The sequence below is a fragment of the Onychomys torridus genome, chromosome 11, assembly GCF_903995425.1.
Source record: "Onychomys torridus chromosome 11, mOncTor1.1, whole genome shotgun sequence".
Lineage (NCBI taxonomy): Eukaryota > Metazoa > Chordata > Mammalia > Rodentia > Cricetidae > Onychomys > Onychomys torridus.
Window position 1 is genome coordinate 63,504,366 of NC_050453.1, and position 18,773 is coordinate 63,523,138.

The 18,773-nt window shown below is 41.4% G+C and overlaps 1 protein-coding gene across 2 annotated transcripts in view; it reads right to left on the reverse strand.

Annotated features, from left to right (window-relative positions):
• Positions 1 to 18,773, reverse strand: part of Thsd7b (thrombospondin type 1 domain containing 7B) — an 837,148-nt gene that overhangs the window by 446,485 nt on the left and 371,890 nt on the right. For both annotated transcript variants that reach the window (XM_036202865.1, XM_036202864.1), the window contains exons 6-7: positions 16,793 to 16,948; positions 6,982 to 7,179 (exon numbers count right to left, since the gene is read on the reverse strand). In XM_036202865.1, coding sequence (XP_036058758.1) covers positions 6,982 to 7,179; positions 16,793 to 16,948 — 354 coding nt within the window. The remainder of the gene's footprint in view (positions 1 to 6,981; positions 7,180 to 16,792; positions 16,949 to 18,773) is intronic.

An 18,773-nucleotide genomic window follows, 5' to 3' on the forward strand; every position in this document is an offset into this window, starting at 1 on the left:
AGGGGTCCTACTTAGAAGCTCCATGAAGCACAAATAATAAAAGGGTCTCTGGAGTTTGACATCAGCCTCACAGGCAAGCCATTGAACGTTCCTTGAGCTAGAAATAAAACAAGCAAACAAACAAAGACTCCAAGTCTAAGCATAGGTTTAAAAATATTAAACCATCCTAATCCAACTCAAATAAATAATATCCTGGCAGGTTTCAATAAACAAAGCTGACCCTGTGAAGGTTCCAGCATCCTTGGTGTCAGTACTTAAAGTGTGTGTACTTGAGGTAAGATTAAAGAATAACTTCTTGGATTATTATTGAAAGACACAGAAACCCTGCAGGAATGTCCTTGAGGGGCTAGACGGATGATGGCCCCATGGTTAAGAGAGTGTACTTAGGCAGCTCATAACCACTCCTAACTCTGGCTCAGAGGATCCACCGCCATCTTCTGGCCTCTGAGAGAACTACTCTCACGTGAACAACCCCTTCCCCCACCCATAATTTTAAAACTGTTGAGTCAGGCTGATCAAGGCATTCTCAGAGGCCCGATGTAAAGACAAAGAAATCTAGTTCTGTGTCATTGCCCGAGGTTGTGGGGTAGGGCAGACTTGGCAAGTTTCATGTGGGGGCTGGGGCCAGGGCCTGGAAGGAATTATTGTTTTGGTTCCTGCGAACTTGGCTTTTCCCCATGAAGAGACCAGAGTTATGAGCCCCAAGGCTTCTCTGACACCCTTGAGATTGTTTGTTTCCCCTGTGAGACACCACTTGATTAGCTATCTGCTGACTTCTGTCCTGCTTCTTCTTCTTTTTTTTCTTTATTATTATGTGTTTTAATTTTACATATCAGCCATGGGTTCCCCTGTCCTCCCCCCTCCTGCCCCCATCCCCACCTTCCCCCAGCCCCTCCCCTCCATTCCCATGTCCTCCAGGATCAAGGCACCCCTGGGGATTCATTTAAACCTGGTGGATTCAGTACAGGCAGGTCCTGTCACCTCCTTCCATACTGAGCAAAGTGTCCCTGTGTAAGCCCAAGGTTCCAAACAGCCAGCTCATGCACTATAATGCAGACACTAAGAAACCATGGATGCCAGCCTAGACTAATATACCCAGCAAAACTTTCAATCATCATAGATGGAGTGAACAAGACCTTCCAAGACAAAACCAGATTTAAACAATACTTATCCACAAACCCAGCCCTACAGAAAGCACTAGAAGGAAAATTCCAACCTAAGGAAGGCAGATACACCAATGAAAACACAGGCAATAGATAACACCACTGCTTCTTCTTTAATAACTGTATATAAGTTATATATATATATATAAACTTGCTTGCATGAGCCATCAGCATGTATGAGACCTCCTGGTCCCAAACTTTCCTATCTTCTCATACTCTGGTCATCTCTCTCTCAGGAATCTCTCAATAGAAAATAGCCTACTTACATAGAACAAAATAAAATGTTATAAAATAAAGAAAAAATGTCTTTGAGGTGGAAAGCAAAGCCACCTTAGGGGCAGGAAATTGTTTCTTGTGCTTAACGAAATTATTTACATCAGCAATGTGTAGGGAAGAGATGAAAATAAGAAGCATTGTACCTAAGGGTTCTTGTGTGGCAACCCAGAAGGACTCTAACTCAACATACCTTTCAACATGTGAGTCTTGCTCCTCCTGATATAGTCTACCTTAATAGGCAGATCACTCCCTTCCTATGAGTACAGAATGTGTATTAAATTATTGCTGAATAAATATGCTTGTTGAAATATACAAAAAAGCTATTTCTTCTTCTATGAAAGAATATTTGATAAAGCATGGAACAGAGAAGGTATTGGCTGTCCTGAGTCTAATGGGACATTGTGGTGATATTGTGTCCCTCAATATAGTATACACCTTAATAAACTTATCTGGAGTCAGAGAACAGAACAGCCGCTAGACAGACATAGAGGCCAGAAAATGGTGGCACACACACTTTTAATTCTAGCATTCTGGAGGCAGAGATCCATCTGGATCTCTGTGAGTTCAAAGCCACACTGGAAACAGCCAGGCATGGTAACACAGGCCTTTAATCCCAAGAAGTGATGGCAGGAAGCACAAAGGTATATAACACCTTTTAAGATTAGTGCTACAGGACATTGGACAGATCCACATTTAGCCCACCTGTAGAACATCTTTGAGACATGGAGGAAGGTCCAAATGGTCACTTGGATCCACTGGAATTAGTTCCCTATCAGTGCGGAGGTTTTTGCAACCTGTCCTGAAGATGCCACACACTGGTACAATCAATCATCTACAGGAGTCACCAGGGAAATGTGACAGTGAACTTATTTTAAGTTTGGGATCAGAGTCTAAGCCACTGTAAGGAAATGTAATGTTCTCCAAGAGGAAAGCGTTGAGTTGGCATTTTCAGAACATTCAAAATGGCTCCTTTGAAGTGCAGAAATGTTTACCAAAGAAAGAGTCAAGAACAAGCTGTGCACACTCAACCCGACCCAGTCACTTCTGTGGACCCACAGTAATGGTAAGATGCTGGGAAGAAAAGAAGTCAAAAGCACTCCAACACACAAAGTCCTGGAAATCAAATCCCACAGCTGGGGAAATCCCCAGATACTTAATGAATTGGATCTTAGGTCATCCATAGGTCACATTCTTGTGTGTAGAAGCAGAGGTCTACATTGGGTTTCTACCTTTACTGTTTTCTGACCATTTTTCCAAGAATTTGGAGTCTGCTGTTCTTGAGGGACTACGAACTAGACAAATCCCTGACAGGCAGATAGGAAAAGGGGGCACAGAGAGATTGTGCAGATGGCAAGTTCCTGGCTTCTTCCTCATCCTCCTGGCCTGAAAGGTAGGTCTGCTGGGCTTCCCCACTCCACCACCTCCTTATCAATGGGGCTTCTATTCTGCCTAACCCAGCAAGCTGGTAAAATATATTCACATTTCCTGAAGGTGTTTGCCTCTCAAGCGCCTCCCCGCAACACACACACACACACACACACACACACACACACACACAAACACTTTTTTTTGGTGCTTGTTTCAACTGAAAAACTCAAAATTAGGCCAGAGGTCTTATGCCACTAAAAACACTTATGTCACTCGTCTCTCCAAGAAAAAAGGGGATTTTAGTTCTCCTTCTGCTCTGCGGAGAGTCTTTCCTTCTGCCTCTGTGTCTGTCATTTTTATCTTATCCCACCTGGTGTGTGTGTGTGTGTGTGTGTGTGTGTGTGTGTGTGTGTGTGTGTGTACGTGCATGTTGTTGGTATATAGTTTTCTTGGGTGCAGGGGAGGCAACTCCAGGATTAAGGCACTTGTAGTGTGAGGCCTGTGGTTTAGATCCCTAGGCCCCTTAGCAAATTCCTGGAAATCATAATAGCCAGCCTATACTTCCAGAGCTCAGAAGGTGGAGAGAGGGCATCCCTGTCTAGCTGGCTGAGAGATTGGCAGAATCAGTAAACTCTGGTTTCAACGGGGTGACCCAGCCTCAGTGAATAATGAAAAGCAATTGAAGAAAATTTGCAGTGTCAACCTTGTGTTGCTACATGCATGCATACAAACATGTATATATATATATATATATATATATATATATATATATATATATATATATATATATATATATATATATATATATATATATATATATATATATATATATATACCACACAAATAGCTTCTAATTCTGAATGGGACATGGAGATTTAATGATATCGTGGAAATTTTTTTCCTGTCTATTTCTATCCAAAGTCCTGACACAGACTTATAGACAAACCTAAGGAAGACAAAGCTAGCTGCCCTTGGAAAGTCTAGTGGATTTCAAGTCTGACTGGACCTAATATGAGTTTTGGAGTTTCTTATATCAAGTATAAGACAATTTCTTCTGGCCACATCCATTTAGCTTAAGATAGATTGAGACCAAAACTGCTCAAAGCAATTGAGAAACCCCCTGTGATGAAAGGTCAACCATCAACTGTCACAAGCAAAGAAACTCTCAGGAAACTGTATATCCCAAACATTCCTTTCTCAGCCACTTAAATGAGTGGCTGCCGCTTTGTCAACGCTGTGGTTATGTGAAGACCCTGCTAACACGTAGGAAGTCTGACAGGAGGCTCCTCCGCCAAAACTTCACAGCCAGTCACAGAGGCGCATGGCTTCTGAGTCACAGAAGATCCAAGCAGACCTTGTTTGCAGTTTCTCACCAGCTATGAGATTGTTTCAGCTATTGGGAGGTCAGCGTGTTCCTGTCATTATGACAGTGGTTGCTGACTCACAGTTAGGTCCATCAAGGTACTTAAAAACCCACAGACTTCACAGAGCTAATGTGAGCATTTATGAATTTCATCTCTCCCCATAGGAACGGACTATGTCGGCCAAAAGCCAAATTTAAATCCGTTCATAGGAATAAGTAATAAAGCCTTGAAACTGTTGTGTCATGGTAAAGAGAAGATACTACAGCCACTGAAGAGGAGGGAGCATACACTAGGGAGAAAACTTCTAATGCTGTGGAAAAAGATTGTCATGACAAATTTCCAGTACCTGCCATGAGATGACCAAGGTACTATGACCAGTTGCTATGGGACCCAACCCAATGAGCTTTCCATTTTCTCAGCTGAAGGATGGAAGGAAGATATAGATATGCTTGTTCTAATCTGTCTGCACTATATATAATACTGTTGTGTGCCCCATTTCCACAGACCAACATAATAACAAATATGCATTATAAGCTTGCTTTGAAAAGTGGGGTGCCAGGAATATCCCTAACCACATTCATATGCCTACTTTAACCCTCAGAACCTTAACAATCGAAGGTAGTTTTTATTAAATACCTAAAGGAAAATATGCCTCTACAAATCAAATAATTTGACCATCCAGCAGGTAGCAAGTGGGGTTGAAATTCCAAGCAGGCTGAAAGCCCAGGACTGAACCTTTCCCATTCTACTTCAGACACCACACTCAATACAGAATGCTTCTGGGAGAGATCACTTGGGTTTTCTCCACAACAAGCAATTCCTCCACACCAATGGGGTGTCCTATAATTCAAGTCCACTCCCATGAACTATTCTCATGGAAATAGCCTCAAGTCAAACCTCACTTGGGTAACAATATCACAGGTTGTCACCCATGCTATAAATCACACGTCCTATAAACCCTTTTTCAGACTCCAGAAATTTCCCAGGTAGCTTAAAGAACCTAAGGAAACATTTTACTTACATTTACAGCTTTACTATAAAGAATATTATAAGTTACACAGATAAATAGCTAGATGAAAGAGATGAATTAGGCAAGGCCAGGCACTTTCTGAGTGGTATGGATATAGACAAAGGAGATGCATTCAGTTGGGTACAGAGCATCCAGGCCCTCTCTGGGCATGCCTGACTCGGCCTACATCTCCACATAGCCATGTGGAAGGAAGTTCTGATCTCTGAACTCCATAGTCCAGGGATCTTTGTAGAGCTTTTACACATAGGGATGATTAATAATGCGCCCACCTCCCGCCCATTTCCACTTCCTTGTGGTTGAAGATTAGGAATAAAAGTCCCTTACTTCCAGTAATGGTTTGGTCTTTCTGGGGCCAGTTACACTAAGACACCAACTCAGATTCATCATGTAAGAACAAAAGTCACTTCTATCACCCATAGAAACTTAAAGGAACTTCTGAGCTTCATGTTATGTTACCACCAATGATCAAATAACAGAGCAGAAGACCCTCCCAGAACCTGAACTCCCTGGGGAATTACAGGGAGTCTAGAATGAGTGTGCCAAGAATCAGGGAAAAGAACAAATTATGCTTTCCTTGTTAAAAATTATGATACTAGGAAAACACCGCAGGAAGTGGTCTTATTTGCCTGCTCTAATAAGGCACACCTTGCCCCTGTGTAGACATTATGTGGTGGTATTAGGATGATTACTTCCAACTATTTATTGCAGCTACAGCAATCTGCTGTTGCCTTCTACTTAATTAAACAACCATCTGCTTTCTGCAGGGAAACAATAAATCATTTAATAAAAAATGTACATTTGCCTACTAACATTAGCTATTTTAGAGAGAGAAAAAGAAGAGAAAGAAGTAAAGGAGAAAGGCAGAAGAGAGAAGAGGGAGGAAGAAGTAAAGGAAGCAACAGTGTGCCAGATGTCAGCCCTGTGAAGATGCTAATATCCATTCTGAATCCGCTTTGTAATTTCCTCCCATTCTGTGGATTACTTTGCTCCACGAGTCAAAACATTTCATCCCACACGCGAAGAGCATTGTGAATGGGGCCTCATGTTGCAGAGCTGATTAGGAGACATGCTCCACATCCCTCAGAGAAATGGAGTTCTTTTTAATCTCCAGGATAAAGATTTTTAAATGTCACTTTTCTCACTGCCATATGACTTACATATTTTTTAAACTACACTTCATTTCCAACAAGCACTGTACCAAAAGCTTGGTGATCAAGGACAGACATCATTGTTAATAATTGTGCAAATCCTGACAGCTTATCTTTAAAAATGGCTTGTTGAAAATGTTAGCATTATATCCAGAACTGATTCTGGTCTAATGTTATTATAAATGAAAAGATTTTACTTACTCCCCCCCCCCACACCCCTTTTCTTTTTAACCCTGGCATCTTTAACAGGTAGCATTTTGTTAACATTTAATAAAGGCATGTCATAAACTGATCTTAACAAAAGGAAACAAAACTTGTCCTCCATTCATAAGCTGGCACAGTTTTGTTTGTTATTTGTCTTGATAAATTAAACAACAACAACAACAAAAAAAAACTCTGAAGAATTCTGTGTGTTTAGAGTGGTGTGTTTAAGCGTAATCAAGCAGTGCATTTAGCGCTAGTTTGTGGTTCTCATATGAAGTGATCACAGCTCACCCTACAGAAATTTGTCACCTACTTCACCATAAATGCCCAATACAGGAGCTTCTGGCCCTCCAGAAAATGACCTTTGAAGAGTGGCACTGCCCCTTTTTGGATATAAGTCACTCCTGCAGTGTGTCACCATGTCCTACCTCTTTCGTTCTGACAGACAGCCTTCAGGATGCGATGTCCCAGGCCACATTTCCCATGATCGGGGATACAGATCCCTTCGGAAGCAAGCCATCGATGACACATGGGATCCTCGCAAGGCACAAATTCTACCAGGTGAGGGCAGTGCCCCGTGGGCCCTGTAGATTCCATGAGAACATGACGCTGTCTCATTCTAAAGCCTGAAAGGAGAGAGAAAACACAACTTTCAGTGTTTCACCCCGATCCTTCAAAGGCAACGGAGCAGCTGCTGGGCCACAGACGGAACTTCCCTTGTGAACACTTGCAGCTCTGGCGCATGTGTTATCTCGGTGTGTTTTATTTATGAGATGGAGGGATACGAAATCGAAAGAGAAATGTGGGAAAGAAGGAGAGTGTAAAAGTGTCCTCCAAGAGGTGAGAGACAGGCCAGATGGAACCAGATGAAATAATGAACAGGGTGCATCCAATGGTGTCTGTAATCCAGGAGTTTTGGTGAAGACCCATAGCCACACTTGCTCACAAATACATCTGTATTTCATTTTTGGATTGCTTTCAGCATCCTGTTGCTTTACATTAAACAGCACATTTACACCTTTGTCTATGCCTCGTGCCTGACCATTCACAGCTTCCTGCTTTGACAGTTCCCTGTATGGCTTCTCTGAGATTCCCACATCAGCATTTCTATGTAGATGGTGTCTCTAGGACTTCATTCTCTATCTTAACTGGGCATGTTTTCTCAAATTCCCACAGTCAAAGCCTGTAATAAGGACATAGGCAGGTTTTGAAAGGCTACAGAATCACAAACTGTATTTCAATAAGAGTAAGGTGGGTACATACAGAGGAAAGATCAACTATAATACTGTAAAATGTGATAAAGACTATAGGAAAATGGAGGGTGTGGACCTGCTCTAAAAGGCTTTTTATTATTCAGCTTTCTTGAGCTGTTGCCATGAGAGGACATGGGCATTTTCATAATCTCTCTCTTTTGTCTCTTTTGTCTAGATGCCAGAAGTAGAAGCTATACTTCTACTTTTATACAACATGTTTGCTTTAAGTAATTTTAAGTAACAATGAAAAACAATAACAACAACATGACTTTAAGAAAAGAATGAATGAGTGAATGAGAACTACCTGAGATCCATTAATGACATGACTTGCAATCCTTGGTTCTCTTGATATATCACTTTTATGGGCATAGATCTCACCCACATTATCTTTTGTGGTTATGTTCAAATTCTGTCATCCCATCATGGTCTTTCAGTTTCTTTCTCAAAACTGCTTCTCATGTGTCTTCAGTCTGGGCTCAAACTCACTCCAGAGGTGAGGACAATTTTGAACTTCTCACTCTCCTGTCTCTACTTCTCAAGTGTCGGGATTATAGGCATGTGTCACCATGCCTGGTTTATGTGGTAATGGAGATTGATTCCAGGCCTTCCTCAATGCTAGGTGAGTGCTCTACCAACTGAGCTGCATCTGTAGTCCAAAATCCTCCCGTGCCCAAGGCTCATATGTTTGAACTTTCAGTCCCAAGTTGGTAGTGCTGTTTGGGAGGTGGTAAAGCCTCTAGGAAGTAGAACCTTGCTGGAGGAAGTGGCTCATAGGAGGAGGGCCTTGACATTTGATAGCTTGGCCTCTCCCCTGTCCACTCTCCACTTCCTGACTGCAGAGACAACATGACTGGTCACCTTGGGCTCCTGTCACCATTCCTCCCCAACCAGGATGGATTTTATCTCTTGAGCTGTAACATCAGATAAACCTTTTTTCTCTGCTGGGGCTGCTATGAATGTGTTGCCCTGATTGGCTGATAAATAAAATGCCGATTGGCCAGTAGCCAGACAGGAAGTATAAGTGGGACAAGCAGAGAAGAGAATTCTGGGAGGTGGAAGGCTGAGTCAAGAGACACTGCCAGCCCCTGCCAGGAGAAGCAACATGTAAAGATATGGGTAAGCCATGAGCCACATGGCAAGGTATAGATTTATAGAAATGGGTTAATTTAAGATGTAAGAGCTAGTCAATAGTTAGCCTGAGCAAATGGCTGAGCAATTTTAATTAATCTGAGCTTCTGAGTGATTATTTTATATGTGGTTGCAGGGTCCATGGGGCTGGGCAGGACTGGAGAAAACTCCAGCTACATTTCTCCTTGATTTTATTTTTTTTTGGGGGGGAGGGTTGGAGACATGGTTTCTTTGTGTAGCTTTGTGCCTTTCCTGGAACTCACTCACGTAGTAGCCTAGGCTGGCCTCGAACTCACAGAGATCCACCTGCCTCTGCCTCCTGAGTGCTGGGATTAAAGGTGTGTGCCACCACCGCCTGACTGAGTCCTTGATTTTTGTGAGATATTTGATCATAGAAAGACAGAAAATAACTAATATACTACTTAGACATCATTTAGCAAATAGTGACTATTACAATGATACTAAAATTCCTAAGTTTAAGGTCAATTAAAATAATAATAACAATGGAGATTACTGCTCTGTTATCACTCTAGCTCCACACCATTAAACACTCAAAATACAACCTACAGAAAGCTCAGCCTCATCCTTTGGGAACTTAAGGACAGCTACAAGGGGCATACAGGGCACTCAGCTACACTTGGCATAAATTAAAGACTCCTCAGCTCTTGCCACCGCATGACTTGAATGACCTCCACTTTTACACATAACACCTGTGCCCTGCTTATTTCCTAGCATTTGTTTGTACTTGTCTTTGAACAAGAAACAGCATGATTTACACTTTGACAACCAGCTTGAATAACAGTACAGAAACTTAGCATTCTCTATGAAGGGATTTGGGTGTCCTATTCCTGGAGCTTAAAGCCAGTGAGGGGCTCATGCCATTTCCCTCTATAAATCATGTTGCATCCATCTTGCTGTAAATCTATAGAGTGCATCTCCTCAGCTAATAAATTCTTTCAGGCTCTTTGTATGTGTGTGTGTGTGTGTGTGTGTGTGTGTGTGTGTGTGTGTGTGTGTGTGCTGCCCTTGTCCAGACTCTAAGTAGGATCAAATCATACCACAAGCTCAGCATAAAACAAGCACCATGGCTTCCTGTTCTACTTAACTTACTCACATACTTTCAACCATGCCTGCAGTAAATAACAGGGTTTCCCAAGTGTTCTATTCCAAGAGAAATACAACACCAAGTTCACCATGGCTGGGACAGCCAATGTTTCACAATTATTGAATTCTATGTTAGCAAAATATTATTATTCAGTAAATATTAAAAACCATGTGAATACTGATGTCCTGCATTGGAGGAAGGACAAGAGGCAAATGTCTAACTCTCATTTCCATATAACTCAAAAGGGTAAAGGGCATGCACAGCAATTAACCATGACAGCGAGAGGTGGTTCACTTATGTTACTCCGAACTTAATCCCTCTAGACTTTTGCAAGCTGTTCTGACCATTCTAGAGATCTGTAAACCAGATTGCAATATATTACTTCTCTGAGGGTATGTCACCAGTAGGGTAGGTGGGTAGGAAGTTGACCAGAGCTCTAACTTCATAGACTTAGCTCCTGCCTGCAACATGTTTTTGGTCCCACTTCACAAGGTACACCTCAAAGCCATCATGGGTCAGTTCCTTAAACTGAAGCTAGACAGACTAAAGAGAAGGATTTAGGGCTCTGTGTAGGAGACAGTAACAATCATCATTTCATGGCCAGAGATTCACCACTCACCTTTGAAAGAACCACTATTCTCAGGGTTTTGTTGTTGTTGTTGCTGTTGATTTCCATGAGCTATGAGCCTGAAATGTATGGTTTAGTGTATTGTTCTGCCATAGGCAAACAGACAAAACTGAACAATGGATTGGGGAGAGTAAGGTCGGAAGAGAAGATGGCAGAAGAGTAGTCAACATTTTTTAGGTGAAAGCAAAGAAGAGTTTAAGGAGGCTCATGGCTGTATTTCTACTGTGTCATGGGGTAACAATATCCATGTGAGCTTCCCTTGAGTTGTTCATAAATAGCACTGTTTCCATGCTAACCCATGGAGCTAGGATAGAAGACATAGCCAGCAGACTACACACAGACAACAGAAGTCTACTGTATGCTAAACATTGCATTTGCCCCTCTGTCTCTGGCAGCCCTGGATGGTGGATGAGGATGCTGAGCCAAAGAACCTGATAAGACTCCAGGTATGTGTATGTATTCCTATGTGTGTGTGTGTGCGTATACATGCTTATGTACAGGCCTGAGTACAATCTAGGTTGTTGTTTCCCATGTACCTTGTTTTTTGAGACAGGGTATCTCCATGGCCCAGGACTCTTGAAGGTTAAGCTAACTTGTCAGCAAGCTCCAGGGGCTAGTCTGTCTGTTGCAGCATGGTACTGGGATTACAAATGCACAACACTATACTTGACTTATTTAACATGGCTTCCGGGAATCAAGTTCAGGTTGCCATGCTTGAATAAATAAGTACTTTCCTGAATCAAGGCATCCCCTTTACGCTAGACTGAATCTTTGATTCCAGTTCCTTAGATAGCAACCATAATGATTTCCCAGCCTGTTATATCATAGAAAATAAGAGCATTGATAGGGCAAAGCAGTCATGAAAACCTTCAATCCTTTACATAAGAAGTAGACACAGCTTATTGACAGCCCCAACACACACACACACACACACACACACACACACACACACACACACACACACAAATAGAAAAAGGGAAAAAAAATCACCAGCTAAAATGGCTATTATTTGTAATAAGGCCAAATGTTTTTTTTTTATTTTTTTAGAAAATTCATATACATGTAAAATTAGAGCCAACCCAGCAAGCAACAATGGAAAAGAGAAATATTTCCACAGTAAAATTAGATTTCAGGTATGGCAGTGACTTCTGACCTCAGTTTACTGCCTAGGTTAATTTTTCAGAATGTAAAAGATGTCTTTAAGAATAGTCCTACAGTCTCAATTTAAAAATGTCTTTTCCTGTAGGGGCTTTGCATGCTCTTCTGTGCTGTGGTTGGGGAACTACATTGGAGCAGGGAAAGAATCCTTGAAGTCCTGTCTAGAAGCTGATAGCTATTAGGATGCCACATAGAGATTTCCATCAAACTCCCTTCAGCAGGTTGCCTTCCTAGAACTTGTCTGCAAGGAACAAAGGTGTCAGGAAAATCTGCATCACGAGGAATTTTTAAAACTGCCTCCCATCTATGTGTGTGGCTCATCCATCAGCATTTTCTTCAGTCTGATTCTCTTTTGTATTTCTCTAATTACTATACTGTGGGAGTATCTTAGAGATAAAGCAATAAACGATACAACCTGATCCCATTTAAATTCCTCTGGAAAGTGTCCCAGCCTCACTTGACAAGCACCAACCTGCCAAGCGCTGCTCCCCTTGTCTGCCTGTCACCGATGTGATGGAAGGTGCAGAGTCTGTGAATGTTGACTGATTTCCTAATGCAGTCTGAGTAGCTGACAGCCATGAGCCTTAAATGATGCCTGATTGAGGGGTGCGCTGATGGAGAACAACAGCCATAGAAAGATAATTTCTATAACGATTTATTCTATTAGCTAAGAAAACATTTCCTACCATCTACTTCCCCCATTTCTTTCTATTTTTTATGTGAATAAAGAGAACTGCACAAACTAAGAAGAAGCCATGTGATCAGAAGGGTGTGTGTGTGTTGGACAAAGGTCTCCATCTTTCCACATCTGTTTCCTCATTGTTTGCTTAATTTTTTCCTCAAATCTTCTACTTTTCTTTCTCTAAAATATATACACATATGTATAACTACTAAAGAGTATATCTGTATAAATATGTACCTGTGTACATATGTATGAGGCTATAAACTATCCAGGAAGTTTTCTATATTTTGAATTTCTTCTGCTAGTGAGTTGATTAAATTTCTTGTAGGGAATTCAGATAGGAATCTGCACACCCCACTGCTGTCCTAGGGTTTTTTCAACACTTAGTACACATGCTGTGTGTCCAGCCTCTGTGGAATTCTAAATCATATTTACCTTGTGCCAATCAAGGACTCTGGCCCAGTCCCTACAGGATCATGGGACAGAAATAGAGAATGAGAAGAACACAGACTTCATCCTCACCAGTTGGTAGAAATAACAAGATGATTGCTACCATCACCATCACACACTTGGTCTGCCTGTAGGAACGGAATCATCTCCCCAGAGGGAGAACTCCATTCCGTATTTTTCCCAAGAGGAATTAGAGGCAGGTGGTCCTGCCAGGTTCCAGCAAGACCTGGAGGACTGATTTCTCTCTGCTTTAGGGAATTATTTTAAAATAGCAAACTGTCAGCCCTGAATAACAATTACAAAAGCTGTCTATTTTCTCTGCCCATGGTTACTTAGCACTAAGAAGAGAAGCTATCTTCCAGTTGTACACTGAAGTCACCTGGTTTTGGTCTGAGCTCTCTGAAAGCAAAGATTTTAACAGCAACTCCAACATGCCCCTGAAGGCTGCAGGACTCCTCCCCCTCAGGCCATAACTCCCACTGCCCCTATATAGTCTTTCAGAACCCAAGTTGGGGCAAAATGCACACTCAGTGGTTACCTGTTACCCTCCATTTCTACCCACTCCTGTGACTGCAGGGTCCTTTTTCATCTGATGATTCTGCAGTTGCACTAAGGCTGGTGCCAGCATCCCTCCTGATCTACATCAGCTCAAGGGTTCATTCTCATGGGTCATGGTTCACCTAGCTACTTCAGTGCACAGCTGGAAGATGGCTTTTCTTCTCAGGGCTGCATTTGTACCTTGGTCCAAATGTCCTTGGGCTTAGGAAGAAAATCAACTAATGAGTCTATGTGGAAAGACACTGGGGAGCAGGGCACATGGGGGTCAGCCCTGGCTTAGCTATTGTTGTTATATTAATTGATGTTTATGTTTATGTGTATGAACATATGCATGTTTATGCAGGTGCATGTGTGTAAATGTTTGTGTGGAGATCAGAATAATGGCCAGTGAGAAGAAAGTTCTACACAAGTATATGTTGAGGGAGTCCACAATGAGCAAGAGTTACAGATTTCTCCAGTGAATCCCAGGGATGTGTCTGAGTTATGTGGAGAAAGAAGACTGGGATAAAATTTAAAACATCAGTTCTTCACAGTGTTTAATGAAAATTTTTGCTCAAATAAAAATAAATACAACATAGAAATAGGGAAAAAAAACATATGCTCCAAATTGCCATAAAGAAGCCAATGGACCAGAACAAGAGCACTAAAAACTTAATCTATTGAGTGATCATCTACAAATGTGGCCCCAGAATCACTTTTGACTTCTCAAAGTATCCTCAAGGAAGCCATCATTCTCCTTATCTCCCTTCCTCTTCTGTACCCTCAGCCTGTGAAAGTTGAGAGCAGTTGAACCACTCTGCATTCTGGGAACATAAGCTTAGGACCTAACCACTAAAGCCCCATCCTTTGGTCAGGGAGTATGCAGGGATGAGCATACAACCCCATCAGGCATGATGTTCCTCCCTAGAGCACTTCCTGGAACTACTGGAGAAGATGTTCTCTCCTACATTACTTATCATCTTAAATAAAATTCCCTACTGAGCTGTGGTCTATGAAGACGGCTTATCAAACTCAAGCTACTGTGGATAATGATGCAATGAGAAGACAGCAGCTTGCAGAGTTGAGAAGTAGAAGGATGGAAAAGAGAAAGTCGAGAGCCCTTGACATTGTTCGTACTGTTGAATGTCATCCTGATGGCCATTCTGTTTTCAGATGTTTAGTTAGTAAGTCTCTTCATTGGTTAGAAACCAACATGAACTGGTCTCATGTTACCTATATCCATAAGTGTCCCAAATAAGATAAGGTCCATTTAGTGTGTTGAGAACTCTACAGCTTTGAAAGCAAAAAGAATGGCACGCCATGCCTCCATTTAGTCCAATTTTACCTGCAGACACATCTCTGACCAGAGCAGTTGCAGCTTTGGTAAAGCTTGATGTGGTTTGGTTTTCTTGGGAGTAGCCCTAAAAGCTGGTATGGCACAGATGAACTCCAGCAGGACGAGTTCTAGGTTCTAAGAGAATGCAAGCCACCCTAAGGAGTCTCATACACAGCTGTAAGTGAATGATGAGTTCTAATTATATAGAGAGCACATTTGTGCTCCTAGTTTTAATGGGAACTTTTCAGTGCCCATAAGCTGAAGCAGCATAAGGATATTAGGGTTATATGATGATTATATGATGATTATATTATATTGGGGTTATATGATCTTGTTTCACATTGTTACAAGCAAATATCTGACAAAAAAAATGACTTGGCAAAGGAAGGAAAGGTTTACTCTGGCTCACGGCTCAGAGGAAACAGGCCCACACATCAGGGAAAGCACAATGACTGCAAAGGCTCCATCCATAATAGCTGAACCTCAAGGTCTGGCTAGTTCACATCTTAGAAGACCAGGAAGTAGGAAGTATTGGAAGTATGGCCGATCTAGAGTCCTCAAATATGTGTCCCCAGATACTCATCAGTCTTTGCTATTCCTCTCAACTCCAAGGTTCTACAGCACTCAAAAACAGTAGTCCCAGCAGTGAAGGCAGTGTTTGAAACAGAAACTTGTGAGAATATTCATGTTATACATAATAATATACTGAATATTAGTTCAGCCTGCCAGGACCTATTAAGACATTGATTTCTAGAAGTTGTTGAAAAAAAAAAGGAAATCAAAGTTAGCATTCTCCTGTCCCAGATTCAATACTGTTCTTCCTCTTTTTACTTGTAATAAGAGTCAGAGCAAAATGAAATCCCTGCAAGCCTGGGCCATGAACATGGGCACGTCTGTGCCTGGGGCAAGGCACAGATGACAGTCATGTGAGATTGTAGTGGCTATGGCATTTTCTTGCACAGACAGGAAGCATAAAGGATCACTGCACCCAACAGTTGGACATGTGTTGTTTCTCTGCATGTAAAGTAAGATTATAGCTGAGCAAACACAACCTACCATCTGGGAAGCCATTGGTTCTTATTTTTCCTCATATTAATAAAAGGAATAGATTCTTTTAGCACAACATGCAAGGAGAAAGACACATGTGGAAGCTGAAATGCCAGTGACAGATGGCAAGGTACCTCTGGACTTGTAGGGGTGGGGATGGACATTTTAAATACAAAATGGAGAAAACAGGATTGCAATGGCTAACTAAATAAAAATAATGAAGATGTTACTTTAAGCCTGAGGGCAATAAACACTAACCAACACACACACACACACACACACACACACACACACACACACACACACATATATCATGTCCTTTATTAAAATGTAAAATATAAGACCAAATGCTAAATGTAGAAAACTGATAATAAATCAATAACAAAAATAGTTGGTTTCTGGTGTGATTACATGAATCATGTCTAAGGACCTCAGTGTAACCATCACTTATATGAAAAAGTAAGTTAGATTTTTTTTAATTTTTATTTGAGACAGTGTCTCATGTAGGCCAGGCTAACCTCAAATTCATTATGTAGCCAAAAATGACCTTGAAATTCTAGTTATCCTGTCTTTACTACCCTAGTTAAAGCATATACTAACAAGCCTGGTTTGATGTGATACTACAAGTTGAATCCAGGGCTTTATGCATGCTAGGCTAGCACTCTACCAACTGCGACAGTAGGACCAATATTATTTCCAATTGAGTAACAGTCATTTATTCAGCTATGAGTTTAATATGAAAGTCAATCAAGGTCAGATTCTGTGCTCCACAGTAATGTCCTTAGCTCCCTCCCTAATAACTAAATGCTGCCAAGCCCGAGCCAGTTATCTAAATACAAACAAATGTTGGCTTAAGCTGGCTTAGTCTGCTGCAGAGTAATGTGTAAACTGGATGTGAATGAAGCATGGACTCACCTTTCTTCCCCTGAGGATCACGGCAGTTTTCATGAACACACGGGCCCCAGGATGACCAAGAAGATACTATGCAGGCGGTCGAGCAAGGGACATTGCAGAGCTGGGAGGCTGAGGGGGCAGGTCCCAAACATAATGTACTTTCCACAGGCCTAGAGACTAAAGGACAAAAACATAAATGCCTATATCACATTCTTTGGACTTTCCTAAAATCATATCCTTATCAGGTTTATGATTCTTGAGAGTATATGCAATCAAGACAAACATTCTCTAACAGGAATGTTTAGTTCTACATTATTAGTCTTTGGGATGAGTAAAGAAAAAGACAGAGACAGAGGGCACGCACTTGAGATCCCTGCATTGCAAAGCATTCCCAGGGAATTCGAGAGAGCAGTGGAAATATCACAGACACAAATTATCCAGAGGTATGATTTAAAACAGAATTAAATGTCTTGGTGAAGTTTCAAGAAGAGTCTATCTTAACAATATAAATGACTGGGTCACTGTGAAAAACATCAAAATTGAACCCCTAAGGTGCAGTGTTTAGCATAACCAATCTACTGCTGTGACTCCCCTGAGGGGTGGAGCTGGCAAAGACAGAAGAAAAATGGTTCTTCGAATAAGAAGAAAAAATGGACCCTGACTGCGGTTTTGGCTTGAGGAGGAACTTTCCTAACGGGGTTACCCAGAGGTTCAGGGATTCAAAGAGGAAATACTTCTAGATGTGTAGATGGGGGCCTGGGCTGGGTCTCCTCAGGGTACAGTGACTATCTGTCCTTCAGTGGTGTTCACGGTCCTCTGCCTTCAGACCGACCTCAGCACCACAAGAACACAAGCAATGGAGGAAAACACAAGTTCCTGGCCTTTGTGTAAAGTTAACAATGGGAACAGGAGCCCCTGAAAATATCACATTAAAGACACAGGTCTAAGTCTACCGCGGCAGTATTTAGCACAGATGAATTGTAGCATGGACTCAGGTGTCCATCAAGAGAAGAGTGGTGAAAGGGAGATTCCAAGGAAAGGGGAATCGAATGCAGATTCTCAGAAGGGTGAACAGGGAATAGTGGAATGGAACGAGAAGGAATGTGTGAAGTGGGAAGGGCAGGAAGGATGGAGGAGGGTGTATAGAAAAGGAAAACTTGAAGACCTTTGAAAATGCCATATGGGGACCTACTACTGCAGAAATGTCTGAATACATATCCATATTCATAGATAAAAAAGGGTCCTGTAAACCCCCAAGATAAAGACTGCTGTCATTGCTCTTATTTACCCTCCAAGACTTGATGGGAACATGCTATTGATGAAGACATCACATACTTGAGTCACAGGATAAATCAAGCTGGTCTCAACCTGCAAGCTTCATCCCTTACTGGCTAGTTGGCATCATGGTAGAAGGTTCTGGGCACAGCATCATGGGGAGCAAAGTTGTCATCAGCCTACCCAGCTATGAACTGTGTGAGCCACATTAAAAATAATAATAAATAATAAATATAATATAATAATTATAAAATATAAATAAAATAAATATATATAAAATATAAATATAAATAAAAATAATAAAAACAAAGAGGCGATATTTAAGAATAGAAAAATAACTAGCAGAATGGGAGGGTGGAGTGTGATCCTAGCACCTGAGATGCATGCATTCAAGCCTCATAATAAAACATGTTTTTCAGTACCATGAATATGTACTAATTCTCAAAAATGTACATCAGAAAGAACATCCAAATATAAAACTGTTTACTTTTCTGCACAGAGTTGCCTTGGATTGAAAAAGTTTTAAGACATTCCAAATTTCGTGAGCAGTAGCTTCGATTCAGGAAGTTTTATCTATTGACTGGCTTGTACTATTTTGTAAATATTTCCTACATGTCATTTGTATCCAGTTGAACAGATTGAAAATGCCTCAAAGGTGGGAAGTGGAGTGAAGGGACTGGGTGGTATGTCACACCACCTCTTTTGCTTCCTTGCTCTCTGGGTAGGG